Source organism: Talpa occidentalis, unplaced genomic scaffold (assembly GCF_014898055.3).
Source record: "Talpa occidentalis isolate TD23 unplaced genomic scaffold, MPIMG_talOcc4v2.1 talOcc4.6, whole genome shotgun sequence".
NCBI classification, from domain to species: domain Eukaryota; kingdom Metazoa; phylum Chordata; class Mammalia; order Eulipotyphla; family Talpidae; genus Talpa; species Talpa occidentalis.
In genome coordinates, this window is record NW_023604972.1 from 68,592,254 (window position 1) to 68,610,741 (window position 18,488).

Here is an 18,488-nt window from a genome sequence, read left to right on the forward strand (position 1 = left end):
ACCTAATTGTTTCAGCTAGGACTTTCTAGAAAACTATGTTGAATAGCTGTGGTGATAGTGGACATCCCTGCCTTGTTCCTGATATTAGTGGAAATGCTTCAGCTTTTCATCATGGAGTATGATGTTAGCCTTAGGTTTGTTACATATGATTTTTGCATTATTTAGATAAGTTCCATTATTTTCATTTCTTGGAGGATTTTTATCATAAATGGATATGGGATTTTGTCAAATGCTTTTTCAGCATCTATTGAGATGATGGTGTGATTTTTTTCTTCCTTTTTTTTTTGACCTGATGGATGACACTGATTAATTTACATATGTTGAACCAGCTTTGCATTCCTGGGATGAACCTTACTTGATCATGGTGGGAGATTTTCTTGATATGTTGCTATTTGGTTTGCTAGTATTTTTTTTAAGATTTATTTATTTATACATAGAAGAACTGGGGTACAGGCCAGAGGTAGGGGGGCAGTGAGCAGATTCACCAGAGACAGAGTGGGGAACAGAACAGGTAGACTGACCAAAATACACTGCTGAGGGGAGCAGCAGGTGAGTCAGGAGAGGTCTGCTGCACCATGTGGGTTGCACCCTGGCCAGCCGAGGATTGAACTCATGCTGCAATATCTTCATAGGTTGCGTCTTAACCTCTTGTGCCACCAGGGAGGCTCTTTGCTAGTATTTTTGTTGAGAATTTTTTTTTGCCTCTATGTTCATCAGATATATTGGTCTATAATTTTCTTTTTTTGTAATGTCTTTTTGTTGATTTTGGGATGAGGGTAATGCTGGCCTCATAGAATGTATAGGGGAGATTTCCTCAATCTTCAATTTTTTTGAAGAATGTGTGTAAGATAAGTATTAGATCTTCTTCATAGGTTTGGTAGAATTCACTGGTGAAGACATTTGGTTCTGGGATTTTGCTTGTGATTGTACTATTTAAGCTGTCTATTTCACCCTGGCTTAATCTTAGGAGGTCATATGAGTCTAAGAATTTGTCCCTTTCTTCTAGGCTTTCCATTTTGTTTGCGTAGAGACTTTTATAATAGGTTCTTATGATACTATGTATTTTCTGCAATATCTTGTAATTTCACCTCTTTAATTTCTGCTTCTATGAATAAGTTTTCTCTTTTCTTTATGTAAGCATAGCTAATGGCTTGTTAATTTTGTCTAATTTTTTTTCCCCCAAAGAACCAGAGCTTGGTTTCACTGATCTTTTGGATTTTTATTTTTTATTTCATTTTTTTCTTTTGGATTTTTATTCTTTATTTCATTTATTTCTGCACTAATTTTATTATTTATTGCTTGCAAATTGTTTTGTTGTTCTTTTTTCTAATTTCTTCATCTTCAGTGTTAGATTGTTAAATTGAGATCTTTCTTGTTTTTTTGTTTGTTTGTTTGTTTGTTTTATATTGGCCTGTATTGTTACAAGCCTCCCTCACAGTTATCTTTTTAAAGTATTCCATAGGGTTTGCTAGCTTGTCTCTCCATTTTCATCAGTCTGTAGATTTTTTTAAAGATTTATTTTATTTATTTATGCATACAAGATCTGGGGTGCAAGCTAGAGGTGGGGGAGGGGGTGAAAGCATTCACCAGAGATAGAATAGGGAGAACAGGCAGACTGACTGAAATACACTGCTGAGGGGAGCAGTGGGCAAGACAGGAGAGGTCTGCTGTGCTATGTGTGTAACTCCCTGTCCAGGGATCGATCTCATACTGCAGTGGCTGCTGATAACTTCATAGTGCTGAGACTTAACCCCTTACACCACCAGAGAGGACTGGTAGATTTTTTTTAATTCTTCTGAGATTTCTTCATTGACCCAAGCATTGCTTGTTTAGTCCCCATATATTTAGGTTTGCTTCAGAATTTCTTTTATGCTTAATACCTAGCTTGTAGCATTGTGATCTGTGAAGATGCTTGATCCAGTTTCTATTTTCGTGTATTTTCTGAGACTTGTTTTGTGTCTTAGTATATGAGCTATTGCTTCAGTTTTTCTTTTTCTGTGGAAATACTTCTTTTAATATTACTTGAAGGATGGGTCTGGTGTGGCAGACTCCATTAACTTGTTTGTCTGAGAAAAACTTTATTAACCCTTCATATTTTTGCAGGATAGTATATTTTCTGAGACTTGTTTTATTCCTAGTGTATTATCTATTATTGAAAATGTCCCATATGTGCTGGAGAAGAAAGCATATTCATTGTTTTTAGGATAGAATGCTCTATAAATTTAGAGAAAAACCATCTAGTCTAAGACTTCATTTAAGGCCTTTATTTGTGTCTTAATTTTCTGTATGTATGATGTGCCCCTTTGTGTCTTTGGTTTATTGAAGTCTCTGACAATTGTATTTTTGTTGATATATTGTTTTAGGTGTGTTAACAGTTATTTTATATGACTAGGTGTTCATATATTTGGAGCATAAATATTAATAAGAGTTGTATCTTCTTGGTAAGTTGTCTCCTTGATCTTTATGTAGTGTTCATCTTTGTCCCTGATTACATTTTTTAATTGAAAGTCAAGCTTGTTGGATATGAGTAGCAGTTCATGACTTACTCTCTGAGTATTTAGTATGCATGACCTTATTCAGCATGTTATTTTTTTTAAGATAGATATATTTATACATACAAGAACTGGGGTACAGGCCAGAAGTGCAGGGGGGAGAGGATTCACCAGAGACAGAGTGCGAAACAGAATAGGCAGACTGACTAAAGTACACTGCTGAGGGGAGCAGCGGGTGCAACAGCAGAGGTCTGCTGCACCATGTGGGTAGCTCCTTGGCTGCCAGGGATTGAAATCATGCTGCAGAGGCTGCAGACAGCTTCACAGTGCTGTGCTTAATTCCTTGTACCACCAGGGAGGCCCCTCAGCATGCTATTTTTAATTTGTTTTTAATTTTTCAGTTTTTAATGAGTCTCTCGTAAACAAAGTATTGATGGCTGGAATTTTTTTTTGCCCACATTGCTAGTGTGTATTTTTTTTATTGGTGAATTCAGATCATTCACTTTTAGCATGATTATTGATATGAATTGTTTATTTTCAGTCATTTTGTTTCTCTTTTGTTGTTGTTGTTGTTTCTTTTCCCTTTTGTTTCTTGCTACTCTTTCTGGATGGCTTTCCTTAATATTTGTATCTATTTCTTTGCTCTTTCACCTGTGGTTGTCTGTCCTGGATTTTTGGTTAGTGTTTACCCTGGGGATTTTACTTGAATTCCTCTTTTGGTCCTTTATGAGCTGGTGTCTGCTCTCTGACATTTAACTATACTGATTCTACCCATTTCTTCCTCTTGTATTTGGTGGTGTTGATTCATAGTATTCTTGCTCTTGGCACTGGTGTTAAATTGTTATCTTTGTTTTGCTAAGGAGTTCACACTTTAATTTTTCTTTTTTGTGTGGAAATACTCCTTTTAATACTACTTGAAGAGAGTGGGTCTGGTGGTGGCAGACTCTACTAGCTTCTGTTTGTCTGAGAAAACCATTACTACTCCTTCATACTTAATTGATACTTTTGTAAGATAGAGAATTCTTGGCTGACAGTTCATCCCTTTTTTTAAGGATTGCAAACATTTTCTCCCACTCTCTTCTTGCTTGAAGAGTGTCTAGGCTGAAATTTGGGAAAAGCCTAATTTGGGAACCCTCATAGGTGACTATTATTTTTTCCCCTTGCTTCCTGCAAATTTTTTTCTATATCTTGATTTTTGATAGTCTGACAATGATGTGTCTGGGTGTAAATCTTCTTGTTCTCTCTGCTGGAATTCCATATTTAATTCTTTCTGTAGGTTTGGAAAATTCTTATTTATTATCTTTTGGAATAGTTTTTCTAGTCCTATTTCTTTTTCTTCCCCTTCTAGGAGTCCAATCACTCATATATTTGGTCTTCTAATTGAATCTGATATTCTCATAGAGCCTCCCCATTTTACCTTGGTCTTGATACTCTCCTTCTAAATGTATAATTTGTTTATTTGAGTCTTTCATTGCAGAAATTCTTTCCTTTGCCATTTTAAAAAAAATATTTATTTATACAAGCACTGGGTACAGTCAGAAGCGCAGGAGGGTGAGAGAATTCACCAGAGCCAGAGCGGGGAGCAGAGCAGGCAGAAGGACCGAAGGACACTGCTGAGGGGAGCAGCGGGTGGCAGGAGAGGTCTGCGCGCCATGTGGGACCCTCCTCCAGGGGCCGGAGAACAGCTGAGGATCAAACCGGCTCTTCAGAGGCTGCGGGCAGCTTCGCAACCCAGCGCTCTACCGCTGCGCCACCGGGGAGGCCCTCCTTTGCCATTTTTAGTCTAAATTACTGCCTACATTTGTCAGCATTTCACTTGGAATTTCTTTTTGTGATCTTTTTATATATTCAGTCTCTCTACTGAAGAATTCTTTTTGTTCTTGGCTCTCCTTTAAGAAATCTTGTATCTGCCTATCTGCTTTTGACTAACCTTCCAGTATCTCATGACATTCTTAATATTATTGGTTTGAAGTGGTTGTCAGATAGTTTCTCTATTTCTGCCTCCTTTATACTTGTCCTAGGACTTTTGTCCTTTTGCTTTTCCATCTTGTATTGAGATGTTCCTTGCTTCTTAGACATGCCTATTGCATTATTTATTGTTATTTATGTGTGAATGTAGCTGGGCACTGGGCATTTATCTTTGTGTTCTCTTCTTAGTTTACTTCTGTGTGAGGTAGAGGGAAGAGGGAGGTCTAGAGCTTTAATACTTGATCTTTGTTTGAGGAATGATGTTAATCACCTCTATCTCTTGTTTTGTTCCACAGTGAGGTGTTTTCTGTGCTTAGGTTGTCTTGCCTTTCCTCCCTGCCTCCCTGTTGTTCCTTTCTTCCAAGTGTTGTGATCTATTAAGCCAGTGGTAAGGGCAATATCCGGGTCTCCAGGCTTACCTGCTAGGGATAAATTGCGTCTGGCTGTGCTGTGTGTGTAATGTATGCACATGTTTTCACTTAATATTATGGTGCACACAATGGCTGTGCTGTTCCACCATTGCCTCTGCTACAGCTTCTGCCATGCTGTGGGAAGTATCCAAGCCATTGGTTTGACTTCCAGGAGAATTTGTGAGTTCATGCTCTAGTTCTTTCTTTCTTTCTTTTTTTTTTAATGATTTAATTATTTATTTATATAAGCACTGGGTATAGTCAGAAGCGCAGGAGGGTGAGAGAATTCGCCAGAGCCAGAGTGGGGGGCAGAACAGGCAGATTGACTAAGTACACTGCTGAGGGGAGCAGCAGGCACGGCAGGAGAGGTCTGCACGCCATGTGGGACCCTTGCTGACGTCGGGAATCGAACCTGTGCTGGAGAGGTTGTGGGCAGCTTCGCAGCCCAGTGCTCAACCACTGCACCACCGGGGAGGCCCTAAAGCTCTTCTTTCTGATGTAGTATCTTTTATGGAAGTTGGCTTGGCTCCACCTGGCTTTTCTTTGATCTCTTGCGGAGGTAGGAGGGAGCCTTCAGTGGGCACACTGCCTCAATTGCAGGGTTCCCAATTTCCCAGATTGGATTTTTCTGAACTCCCACTGCCTTAGGTGGGCCCTGGTCTATTCTTTTGTCAGGAATATTCCTCCAAGGAATTTCACAATGTCCTTGTTTACTTCAGTGTGACTTGGGAGGTCATCCCCAGCCCTGACACATTCTCCTTGCCTTCTTCTATTTTTCTCCCTCAGCAGCCATCAAGCTTAGCTCTTGAGCTCCCTGAGGATGTCCTGGAGCTGTACATCTGATTTAAAGTATCTGGACTTTTTTAGGAGCACATATCAGTGTTTTTCTTTTCCTAGCAGTTTTCAAGGGAGAGTGTGGTTCCAGCTTCTTTATTCCACCATGTTGTGGGGGGAATCTCCTCATCCACTTTATTCTACTGTCACATGAAACAAAAATTAGGTTTATTTTTAATCCTTGATCTAGACGGGATTGTTGAGAAAGTTTCTTTGTGGTAGACAGCATTTTGGGACTAGCATTTTTAAAAGTAACGGAAGGTCATTCTCTTATTTATGTTGAGTACTGAAATTGTTGCTGTCATTTCTCCACTGAAACCCACTTCATACACTGTGACTTGCTGATTCTACTCTTTAACATCTGTATCTGTCTACCTGAGTCAGATGAATCTTAGGGTTTTGGTAGGAACCTACATTTTAGGAGAACAAGTGTTGTCAGGGTTCCACCTATAAGGTAAATGAGATGGTCATGCTGGCCTCTGTGGCTATCATCTGCAACCTTGAATGCAGAAGGTGCTTGGGAGCATGAGCTTGGGGTACACATGCCTAATGATGGACACCTGTAGAGTAAGTGGTCACACCTGAGCTTGGGAGGTCAGGGATATACGGGCGATGTTACATAGAGAAGGGCAGTGAGAGTGATAGAGGACAGCAGAAGGGCTACAAGACAACATTAGAGTGAGCCCAGGTAGCAAAGATTGGTGGGGGCTGGGAGACCTGGCAGCCTCCTGGCCTTCCTGCCCCATAACTGCCCTGCACCTGGTTGCCTCACTCTCATCATTCAAGGCCTGAAAATATTACTGAGGGCTCCAGGACTCTCCTTTATCCATCTCCCAAGTAGATAGAGAACCTGCCCTGTGCTTGCTGGCACAACACATCCTACTTCCTTCTTGGAGATATTTTCCCTTACATTTTTGGTTAAGTCTTCCCCAAGAAAGCATGTCCTTCATTTCATCAAAACTTTCTTTGTGTCAACGAGAAAGATTTACCCATTGTCTAACGGAATTTTATTAAGCTGAATTTATCAGTCATTGATTTTCACTTCCTTTGCTCAATGTTAGCAAAGACAGATAAAGTGTAATTTTTTTTTTCTAAACAAAAGATACAGGCAAAGCATATCTGCTCTTGGTAGTTTAGTGTATCAATTTAAATACTGTTACCCAGTTACTCTTTGGTATTATCATTAACTCTAATGATCTCTAATCAATCTGCCTGTTCTGTTTTACCTTTCCTGCATTAGAACTAGCTTTAAGTTTGCTATCTTGATAGTCTTGATATCTATGCAGATACGTATTTTTGTATCTTCCTTAGTATTCAGTCTAGTATTGTTGGTTTGCATAAAGAAGCACACGTTCAAATTACAACAAACAAACAAGTAACAGAAGGGTATTAGGCTTTCTTGTGGAACCTGAGAGAAGTTATAACCAGCCTTCATTCACTAATTTATTCTCCATTGTTCTGTCTAATGGATATTGGAGATGAAATGGTTAACTCCACAGATATTCTATATCCACACTAGATTATAAACTGTAAAGAAATAGGTGCTCTGGTGACGAATCAGTAAATCATGCAATGAACACTGATTGGGGATTACCATAATGAACAAAAAACTATCTATTTTTAATACTTTGTTGTCTTGAATGACCTATCAGCCAAAGTCACCTCATGTGACTTTTCAGCTCTCACAGGTGGAGTCAAAAGGAAGATAGAATTTAGGTAGAATGGTTTAGCAAAGTCTCTGAGTTACGAACAGCTTTCAGAGGACCTTACACCCCAAATTGTTATGTACATTTGAATTCCATTTTAGTGCTTTCCTGAATGTCCTATCATATCTTCTGTTTCTTTTTTCACTCTTGTCTGCTAACTATGGCTACTTGTCACTCTTCTCTCCTCCCTAGCTTTACTTAAGCTACAATTTGGACTTTTCCACTTGCATGGAAGGAATAAAGGTTTAGATTGAATTGAACCAACACCAGTATTGGTGAAGTCTTAAATATGATTGAAATGTGCTAGATTTTGCCTATAAAGAAGATATATATTTGCAAGACATATGCCAACCATCTCAGAAACTTCCCCCCTCCCCAGAAAAAAGGCTACAAAGTTCTTTAACATAGAATTATGTTTCTTAATCCAAGAAAATGATCTAACCAATATAGGATACCTGCATGAGTATATTTTATTTTACAGTCTTATTTTGGGGGTTGTGTGAGATATTATATATAAGAGACATTATCATTATCACTAAAAAGACAAAGTAGTTTTTTTTTCTAGAAAAGTTACACTTATCAACTGATATTTGATTTATTTAAATTTGGAACAAATAGCTATAATTACTAATTTTTTGTTTGTTTGTTTAGGCCATCAGTTGTAATCACCAGAGAGTTCATCTTGAGATTCAATGAAACCAAGAATCCGAAAGAGGAGGAAGAAATGTTGGACATAGCTAGAAAAAACATACTGAGATGTAAGGTAATGATAAGCTACTTTATTTATTTATTTTTTAATATTTATTTATTTATACAAGCACTGGGTATAGTCAGAAGCGCGGGAGGGTGAGAGAATTCACCAGAGCCAGAGCGGGGAGCAGAACAGGCAGAAGGACTGAAGTACACTGCTGAGGGGAGCAGCGGGCGACAGGAGAGGTCTGCGTGACATATGGGACCCTCACCTGTGGCCGGGGATCGAACTGGCGCTGCAGAGGCTGGCTTCGCAACCCACCGCTCAACCACTGCGCCAACAGAGGGGGCCCTAAGCTACTTGATTATTTAGAATCTGAACTTTCTCTTTTACTTGGTAGATGATTATGTTTTAAATTACTGAAAGGGGGAAAAAAACACACCTTTCTTTATAAATAAAGTTAAGCATATTAATGTATCTTAAAGTAAAGCTTAGAATAAATATTTCAACTTTAAATGGCTTTTTGACGATTCCCCCAAAAGTACTGGGGAATGTAGCTGTTAACACTGGTCTAAGAGCACATGTAAAGTATCACAAACTGGAAAACATATCTTTGATCACAGAAATTTCATTTTTTTTTTAATATAAATTTAACTGGGATATGATGTCCCAAAGTGGAAAGAGCTTTTCTAAACCTTCACTATGCACACATAAAGTACCCTGTTCTTTCTGTATAACAAATGATAACTAGTCACCAACATGTAAAACGTAAATTCTTGAAGAGTATGTCTATAATTCCCTTAAACACATATCAAAAGAGAACAGGAAATAAAATAAGTCCTTGTTTTACCTTTCCTGCATTAGATGTAGTTTTAAGTTTGCTAGAAAAGTAGTGTGTATGTGCTTTTGTTTAAGTCTAAATAGTTCATGAAATAAAAACTGCCAAGAACTGGGCATAAATAAGCTGCTAGTTTTTGTTATGGTTGTTATTTTCCTGTATTTTAATTTATGGTTACCTATATATGTAAAATTTTTGAAAAAATCACTTAAATTTGATTTGAATAAAGAATATTCTTCATTAGAATGCATGTAGGGGCCTCGCTGGTGGTGCAAGTGGTTGAGACACAGCTATGAGGCTGTCTGTAGCCACTGTAGCAAAAATTCAATCCCTGCCCAGGGAACTACGCACATGGTGCAGCAGACCTCTCCTGTCTCATCTGCTGCTCCTCTCATGAGTGTACTTCGGTCGATCTGCCCATTCTGTTTTCACTCTGTGTCTGGTGAATCCTCTCACTCTCCACACCTCTGGCCTGTACTCAGTTCTTGTATGCATGGATAAATAAATCTTTAAAAAAAAAAATAGAATGCCTGCAGGTACATTTATCACTAGGCTTCTCTTCAGTTGGCTAGCTATGGCTTCCGAGGCAGCCTGGGGAGTGAGCATATTAAAAGAAAAGGAAATTCTTTATGTATTTCTTATATTCACTAAGTTGAGTCCGTCCACAGTGAAGTAGCTAGTTTTCCTGCCGATTAAGGTCAGGTTAATTTCTCCAATATATTTTCTTTTAGAAAATCAGACATTTATTATCTTGCTTGGGAAAATATAGAAATAGGCCTCTAGAAATTAAAGACAGAGATATTTTTAGTAAATAATTAATGATATTACTCACACTATAGCAAACATTCTCTGCATTTTTAACACTAAGACAGTTTATGTAAAATGGCAAAAAATAATAAAGGCAAAAATATAAAATATATAACTATGGTCACAGAACATCAGCCTCATAGAATGACTTTAAGAATATAGTTAAAGGGGGGAAGGGTGGAGCAACATGGCAGCGAGGAGATGCTGCCAGTAAGATCTCCCAAAAAAAAAAAGTTAATAGGGAGGAAAAGCGGCAGGTCCCAGTGAGAACTGACACGGAAGATAAACGGACGACTCCAGCAAACTACCCGAAGAAGAAAGTTGCCATAAAAGAGGACTAGAAGGGAGGAAAGCGCAGAACCCTGCTCCCCTCCCCCACCCACAGAGTCGGCACTCTCCAACCAACAGAGAGGAGGAAAAAAACAAACTAAAACCACCAACAAGAACAATCTACGCATCAGGCGGGACTGTGAGTGGAAAGGAACTATTTCAGCCACCACACCCTGTGAACGGGAGCTGTGGAGAACCCTGCAGGATTCGCCGCAGCGGTGAGTGAACGGCTCTGGGCGCCATTAGAGAACAGCAGAGACCCCGGGAGACCTGCACTCAGCCCCGGGCTGGCCGGTAAGCTTGCGTGGAAAAGCGGTGCTTGAAAAGCAAACGCGGATCGGGATCGCGGCTGCCCAGGTCCCCGTGCCTACGACCTAGGCTTGTGGGGAGACGCGCGGGGGCCCTCACTGAGGTGAAAGTCCCTCACTGAGTAATCAGAAACCAGGCGCCCGGACACGGGAGCGGGATGCAAAAGGCGCCATTGCTGCAGCCACTGAACTGGGCTACAGCCCGTGTCCTGGACCTGAGGGCTTTGGAACTGAGACCCAGGGCACGAAATTCGGAGTGTGGGTCCTCCACTTTGGTGGGGCACAAGGCAGACACAGCACCCCAAAGCTGTTGAGGTTTTCCCTACCATTCCCACTCTGTTCCCTGTCCCACGGGGTGAAGAAAAACAGCCCCCCATGGACTAGGAGAGATCTCTGGCGCCACCTAGCGACCAGAAAAAAGTCACTAACACCCCATAGAACAGGGACCTTTCTTGAAACCTGCAGAAGGCTCCTGGAGGAAACCTTGGCCAGCTGGGAAGCTAGCCCACCCCAGGCCCCTTCAGACCAGCAGTCTAAGCCCACAGGGGGAGCGGGCACCCACAGCTGGGGCAGACTGGGCGCGCAGAAGAGTGTGCCTGAGACCGAACCCGCAGGGAGTGCGTCCCGCATCGCCATTTTAGAACAGGGATATTTCTTCAGGAAAGACTGCCTGCAGAAAGCTCCCTCAGGATCCAGAGGTGAGTGGGGAAGCTCGCCCACGCCAGGCCCCTTCTGGCCTGCAGTCCAAACCCAGAGGGGGAGCGGGAACCCACCGCCGGGGCAGACCAAGCACACAAGGGTGTGTGTCCCCACATCAGCATTTTAGAACAGGGACCTTTCTTCAGCAAAGACTGCTTGAAACTGACAGATGGCTCCTGGAGGAGCCAGAGGGGAGCAGAGAAGCTCAACCAAGATGCCGGCTAGTCCCAGCAACACAATGTCCCAATGCATACGACAAATTAGAAAACAGACAGTAGGGAGTAGAAGAACCACACGCAACCTAACAACTCTTCAGGGAAAAAGCACACCACAAAAAGAAAACCACCCCCCAGATTGCAACAACAGTAACTTGGAAGAACTTCTGAGCCTTCCAGAAAGAGAATTTAAAATTGCCATAATTAAAAAAATGACAGAACTCATAAAGGAAAACAATGATCAGAAGAAGGAAATTGAGTCCCTAAAGAGGGAAAACAATGGTCAGAAGAATGAAATTGAGTCCCTAAAGAGGGAAGTAAAAGAAATGCAGGAGATCAAAGAATTAATGGAGGAACTAAAGAATTCTGGGAAAAGCAATGAAAGCAGAATAGATGAAATGGAAGAACGAATAAGTACTCTTGAAGACAGAAATAAAAAGAACGAAAACAGAAAAGGAAAGAGAAGTACAAAGGAAAAAGAACAAAGAAAGACTTTGGGAACTATCTGACTCCATGAGGAGAGGAAATATAAGAGTTATAGGAATTCCAGAAGGAGAGGAGAGAGATGTAGGAACAGAGAAAATATTCCAGGAGATAATTGAAGAGAACTTCCCAAATGTGAAGAAGGAGCTGAAAATTGATATACAAGAAACAAGAAGAACACCAAACTTCCATGACGAAAGGAAAAATACAGCAAGACACATAATAGTGAAGCTCCCAAGAATCCAGGACAAGGAAAAAATAATGAAGCTGACAAGAGGGAAGAAACAGATAACATTCAAAGGAAAACCAATCAGGATGACATCAGACTTCTCTGAAGAAACACTACGGGCAAGGAGAAAGTGGAGGGACATAGTCAACAGACTCCAAGAAAACAGATGCCAACCAAGAATACTCTATCCCGCAAAGCTCTCCTTCCTCTATGAAGAAAGAATAAGGACCTTCCCAGACAAACAGAAACTCTGGAATTTCATGACAACTAAACCCCCACTCCAAAAAATACTACAAGGAGTCCTAAAGCCAGAACCTCAGAGGGACAAATAACAACGAAAGAAGGCCAAAAAAAAAGTTATTAAAATAATAAATAAATAAAATCAAAGGAAAGACAAACACAATGGCAAATACAGATGCTAACATATCAATATTAACTCTAAATGTAAATGGACTAAACTCTTCAATAAAAAGACACAGAGTTGCAGCCTGGATTAAGAAACAAAACCCAACCTTTTGCTGTCTCCAGGAAACACATTTAGCTACAAAAGATAAAAATAGGCTCAAAGTTAAAGGATGGAAAACAATCCTACAAGCAAATGGACCAAAAAAGAAAGCAGGAAGAGCTATACTTATATCAGATAAAACAGACTTCAAACTCAAAAAAATAAAAAGAGACCCCAATGGTCACTACATTATGATCAAGGGGACAATACTTCAAGAAGAAATAACACTCATTAACATATACTCACCAAACGAAGGAGTACCAAAATATATCAGACAACTGTTGTCCTCTCTGAAAACAGACATCAGAGAAAACACATACGTAGTGGAAGACTTCAACACACCACTATCAACAATGGATAGATCAACAAGACAAAAAATAAGTAAAGAAACTAAAGCTCTAAATAAGGACCTAGAGCATTTGGGCTTAACAGACATCTATAGAACACTAAACCCCAAAAAAACGGAGTACATATTTTTCTCAAGCGCACACAGATCATTTTCCAGAATGGATCACATACTGGGACACAAGACAAATATCAACAGATACACCAAGATTGAAATCATACCAACCATCTTTTCTGACCATGAAGGCATCAAACTAGAAATAAACCATAAAAAGAAGGCAAGGAACTTCCCTACCTCATGGAGATTAAAAACCACCCTACTGGACTAATGAGGAGATCAAAGAAGATATTAAAAAATTCTTTGAATTGAACGACAGGAGGACACCAATATCCTAAATGTATGGGACGCAGCAAAAGCAGTAATAAGAGGAAAATATATAGCAATAGAAGCTCACATCAAGAAACAAGAAAGAACTTAAAGAAACAACCTAATCTCGAAGCTCAAAGATCTAGAAAAAGAACAACAAAAAAATCCCAAAACCAGTAGAAGAAAAGGAATAATAATAATAATAATAATAAAAACCAAAGCAGAAATAAATGAAATTGAAACTAAAAAAACAATCCAAAAGATCAATGAAACCAAGAGCTGGTTCTTTGAAAAAATCAATAAAATAGACAAACCCCTGGGCAGGCTACAAAGGTAAAAAGGGAGAAAGCACAAATAAACAGGATCATAAATGAAAGAGGAGAAATCACAACAGACACAGCATAAATCAAAAGAATAATCAGTAACTACTATGAACAGTTATATGGAAACAAGTTCAACAATCTAGAGGAGATGGACAAATTCCTACAACTCTACAATCACTCAAAGCTAGATAAAGAAGAAATAGAACACCTAAACAGACCAATTATAAGCAGCGAAATTGAAATGGTAATCAAAAATCTCCCCAAAAACAAAAGCCCAGGACCTGATGGATTTACAAATGAATTCTACCAAACATTCAGAGACGAATTAGTGCCTATCCTTCACAAACTCTTCCAAAAAATTGAGAAGGAAGGGACAATACCAAACACGTTCTATGAAGCCAACATTACGCTAATACCAAAACCAAACAAGGACAACACAGAAAAGGAAAACTACAGGCCAATCTCCCTAATGAACACTGATGCAAAAATCCTCAATAAAATCTTAGCTATCAGAATCCAACAATGTATCCATAAGATAATTCACCACGACTAAGTAGGATTCATTCCAGGGAGACAAGGCTGATTTAACATCCGGAAATCAATCAACATTATCCAACACATCAACAAAAAGAAATATAAAAACCATATGATAATATCAATAGATGCTGAGAAAGCTTTTGACAAAGTGCAACACCCATTCATGATAAAAGCCCTTGAAATTCTTGGGATACAAGGAACATACCTCAACATTATAAAGGCCATATATGACAAGCCAACAGCCAGTATCATTCTCAATGGTGAAAAGCTGAAAGCAATTCCATTAAGATCTGGAACAAGACAAGGATGTCCACTCTCACCACTGCTTTTCAATATAATACTGGAAGTCCTAACCAGAGCAATAAGACAAGAGAAAGACATACAAGGAATCCAAATAGGAAAAGAAGAAGTCAAACTATCACTATTTGCAGATGATATGATAATATACATAGAGAACCCCAAAAACTCCACAGAAAAACTAATTCAACTCATCAATTAGTTCAGTAAAGTGGCAGGATACAAAATCAACACGCAAAAGTCAGTAGCCTTCCTATACACAAACAATAAATCTGAAGAAGAAGAAATCACAAAAAAACCATCCCTTTTATTATTGAAACAAAAAAAATCAAATATTTGGGAATAAATCTAACAAAAGAGGTAAAGGACCTATACAAAGAAAACTATAAAACACTGTTAAAAGAAATAGAAGAAGACACAAAGAAATGGAAAGACATCCCCTGCTCATGGATTGGCAGAATAAACATTATTAAAATGGCCATCCTACCAAAAGCAATATACAGATTCAATGCTATTCCAATCAAAATTTCAATGTCTGTCATTCTTCAAAGAAATAGATCAATTATTGATGAAATTCATATGGAATCACCAAAAACCCCGAATAGCCAAAGCTCTCCTGAAAAAAAAAAAAGGGAATGGAGGCATCACAAAGCCATAATCATCAAAACTGCATGGTATTGGAACAAGAACAGACCTACAGACCAATGGAATCGAATAGAAAATCCAGAAATAAACCCACAGATTTATGGTCAACTAATATTTGACAAAGGAGCAAAGACTATGCATTGGAGCAAAGAAAGTTTGTTTAATAAATGGTGCTGGGAAAACTGGGTCACTACATGCAAAAAGAATGAAGCTTGACCACTACCTCATACCATACACAAAAATCAACTCAAAATGGATTAAAGAACTAGACATAAGACCTGAAACCATAAAATACATAGAAGGAAATATAGGCGAAACACTACGTGATTTGCACATCAAAGACATCTTTACAGACACATCACCCAAAGCAGTGATAGTGAAGGCAAAGATAAACAGCTGGGACTACATCAAATTAAAAAGCTTCTGCACAGCAAAAGAGACAATAACAAAAACAAAGAGAAACCCCACCAACTGGGAGAACATTTTTGCACACAACACTAATGATAAAGGACTGATCACAAAAATCTGCAAAGAGCTGATGAGACTCAACAACAACAACAAAGAAAATAATCCCGTCAAAAAATGGGCAGAAGAGCTAAATAGAAACTTCTCTGAAGAGGAAATGCAAATGGCCAACAGGCATATGAAAAAATGTTCAACATCACTTGTCATCAGGGAAATGCAAATCAAAACTACCATGAGATACCATCTTACACCAGTGAGAATGGCACATATTAAAAAAACTAGCAACAACAAATGTTGGCGAGGGTGTGGAGAAAAAGGAACTCTTCTGCACTGTTGGTGAGAGTGCAAACTGGTCCAACCACTATGGAGAGCTGTGTGGAGATTTCTGGACCTACTAAACATAGAGCTTCCATATGATCCAGCAATTCCACTCCTAGGTATTTACCCAAAGGACACAGAAACATCAATTCCAAAGAACACCTGCACCCCTATGTTTATAGCAGCACTATTTACAATAGCTAAGCTTTGGAAACAGCCCAAATGCCCAAAAATAGATGACTGGATCAAGAAGATATGGTACATATACACCATGGAATATTACTCATCATTCAAAAAAGATAAACACATGCAATTTGCAGCAACATGGATGGCGCTGGAAGGGATCATGCTCAGCAAAATAAGCCAGAAAGAAAAAGAAAAATACCGGATGGTCTCACTCATAGCAGGAATCTAGAAAACTTAAATAAAGGACCAGGAAAATGAATAACTATAAGAAAGTGAAAATCAAAATCAACAAAAAACTATGAAGCAGAGATACTTTTTGGGAGGTGGGTGGCGGGAGGGGAGGGATTGGAGTCAGAATGGGGGGGTTGCAATTGTATGGGGAATATAAAAATAAAATTTATTATTTAAAAAAAAAGAATATAGTTAAAGGGCCCTCCCTGATTGTGCAAGGGGTTAAGTCTCAGCACTATGAAACTGTAAGCAGCCACTGCACCATGAGTTCCATCCTGGTCAGGGAATTAACCCACAGGGCACAGCAGACCTCTCTTGTCTTGCCTGCTGCTCCCCTCAGCAGTGTATTTAAGTCAGTCTGCTTGTTCTGTTCCCCACTCTATCTCTAGTGAATCCTCTCACCACCCCCCCCCACACTTCTGGCCTGTACCCCCGTTCCTTTATGCATAAATAAATAAATCTTTTAAAAAGGAGAATACAGTTAAAGAATGAATGGAGGGAGAAAGAAAGAAATTCATAATATAGCTACAAATTTTGTTCTGCCTCTTTCCTGTTTCCCCATAATAGCGAAAATTGGGTCTCAAAACCTTGGGTTCTGGGAAGCACGTGCATCTTCCCACTGCATGGACTTCAGTGATATACCTGGCTCAGTGCAAAGGAGAAATCCAAGATGGTATGTGGTCTGATTAGTATTTCTTAATTACCCTAAATATTTTCTAGATTAGCACCCATAATTTGTGATCTTTATTATTTAGAAATTGTGCAGGAATCAAGGAACACTTGCATTTCTCTATTGAAATATCTGATGTTTGATTTTTTAAGTTCCATTTCCAATTTTGAATATATGAATTTGCTCAACTTTTTAATAACAAAATCATTACAAAAATCTCAATGTAGTTTTATTATTCTGAAATTAGTAACTACTTAAAAATGTAATATAAAATGCCATTTAGTGATTTTCAGTTGAAAGGACACTATAGAAAACTCATTGCTGGATTTTACTATTTTTTCTCATAAACCTTTAATCTCACAGACATTTGTTTTTACTTATTTTAAACAGCCATTTGGCTTTTTACCATTTCATTGATAACTTCTCATTAATATATAGTCTTTCAAAAACACTTCCAATCAATCTAAAAAACACTATTATTTAGGAGGTAAAATTCTTTTTATTATTCTCCTAATTTTTATGCATAAGTCTTTTAAAATGAGTTCTGGAATGTTAATATAAGGTTCAAGAATATTTCCCTATGCAAATTAGGGTTTGTAGTTCTGTCTAGGAACTTTCAAGCAACAGGGAGATTAACAATGATTGTTGTATTTAACATGACTTTATGATACTTCATCCACTGCCATTCACAGCCCAATTGCTATGCAATTTTTATAAGTGATACTGACATAAATATCGATAACTGATAACCAGCAGTCACTTGCTCTTCTTCATCAATTAAACCTCAGCTTGATTTAAGTATCCTGTTGTCTTGTGATTCAGAAGATTTTTGTGATTTGATCCACTATGTGTCCATCTAAACTAATCTTGGTAATCCCCCTTAATTTTTTTTAAGATTTATTTTTTTATACATACAAGAACTGGGGTATAAGCCAGAGGTGTGGGGGGTAGTGAGAGGATTCACCAGAGACAGTGGAGAGCAGAACAGGCAGATGTACTGAAATATACTGCTTAAGGGAGCAGAGGGCAAGACAGGAGAGGTCTGCTGAGCCATGTGGGTCACCTCCCTGGCTAGATTGAACTAGTGCTGTAGTGGCTGGCAATAGCTTGATAGTGCTGTCTTTAACCCCTGCACCACCAGGGAGGCCCTGCTTTTATACTTTATTGTTGCAAGACTAGTATCTATGTGTTTAATCCATTGGGAATTATTTTGTACACTGAATTATTTTGGAGTCACCACCTTCTTGTGCGTGGCATTTGGTTTTCCCAGAAATTCTTCTTTCTCCATTGTACCACTATGACTCCTTTATCATGAATTATAGTATTGATGTTTGCATGGATTTATATCTGATTTTTGATGCTATTCAATTGATTCATGTATTTATTTAATCTAAAACCATGTTTCTCTTTGTACTGTTGCTTTATACTATAAAGTCGGGTAATTTGATGCCTCCATTTTTTTCCTTTTTCAGGATTGCTTTAACTGTTTGAGGGCTTATATGGTTATATATAATTTTCAGTGTATTTTGGTAAATTTCTTTAAAAATGTTTTTGGTATTTTTATGGGGATTACATTTAATGTATATATT

At 38.7% G+C, this 18,488-nt stretch overlaps 1 protein-coding gene across 8 annotated transcripts in view; it reads left to right on the forward strand.

The window, feature by feature from the left end:
- Window positions 1–18,488, forward strand: part of TMEM232 (transmembrane protein 232) — a 249,512-nt gene that overhangs the window by 30,602 nt on the left and 200,422 nt on the right. For all 8 annotated transcript variants that reach the window (XR_008549210.1, XM_054688079.1, XM_037530317.2 and 5 more), the window contains 2 exons: window positions 8,062–8,173; window positions 16,797–16,902. Coding sequence is in view for 7 of the 8 variants with exons in the window: in XM_054688079.1 (XP_054544054.1) it covers window positions 8,062–8,173; window positions 16,797–16,902 (218 nt within the window). In the remaining variant the exon portion in view is untranslated. The remainder of the gene's footprint in view (window positions 1–8,061; window positions 8,174–16,796; window positions 16,903–18,488) is intronic.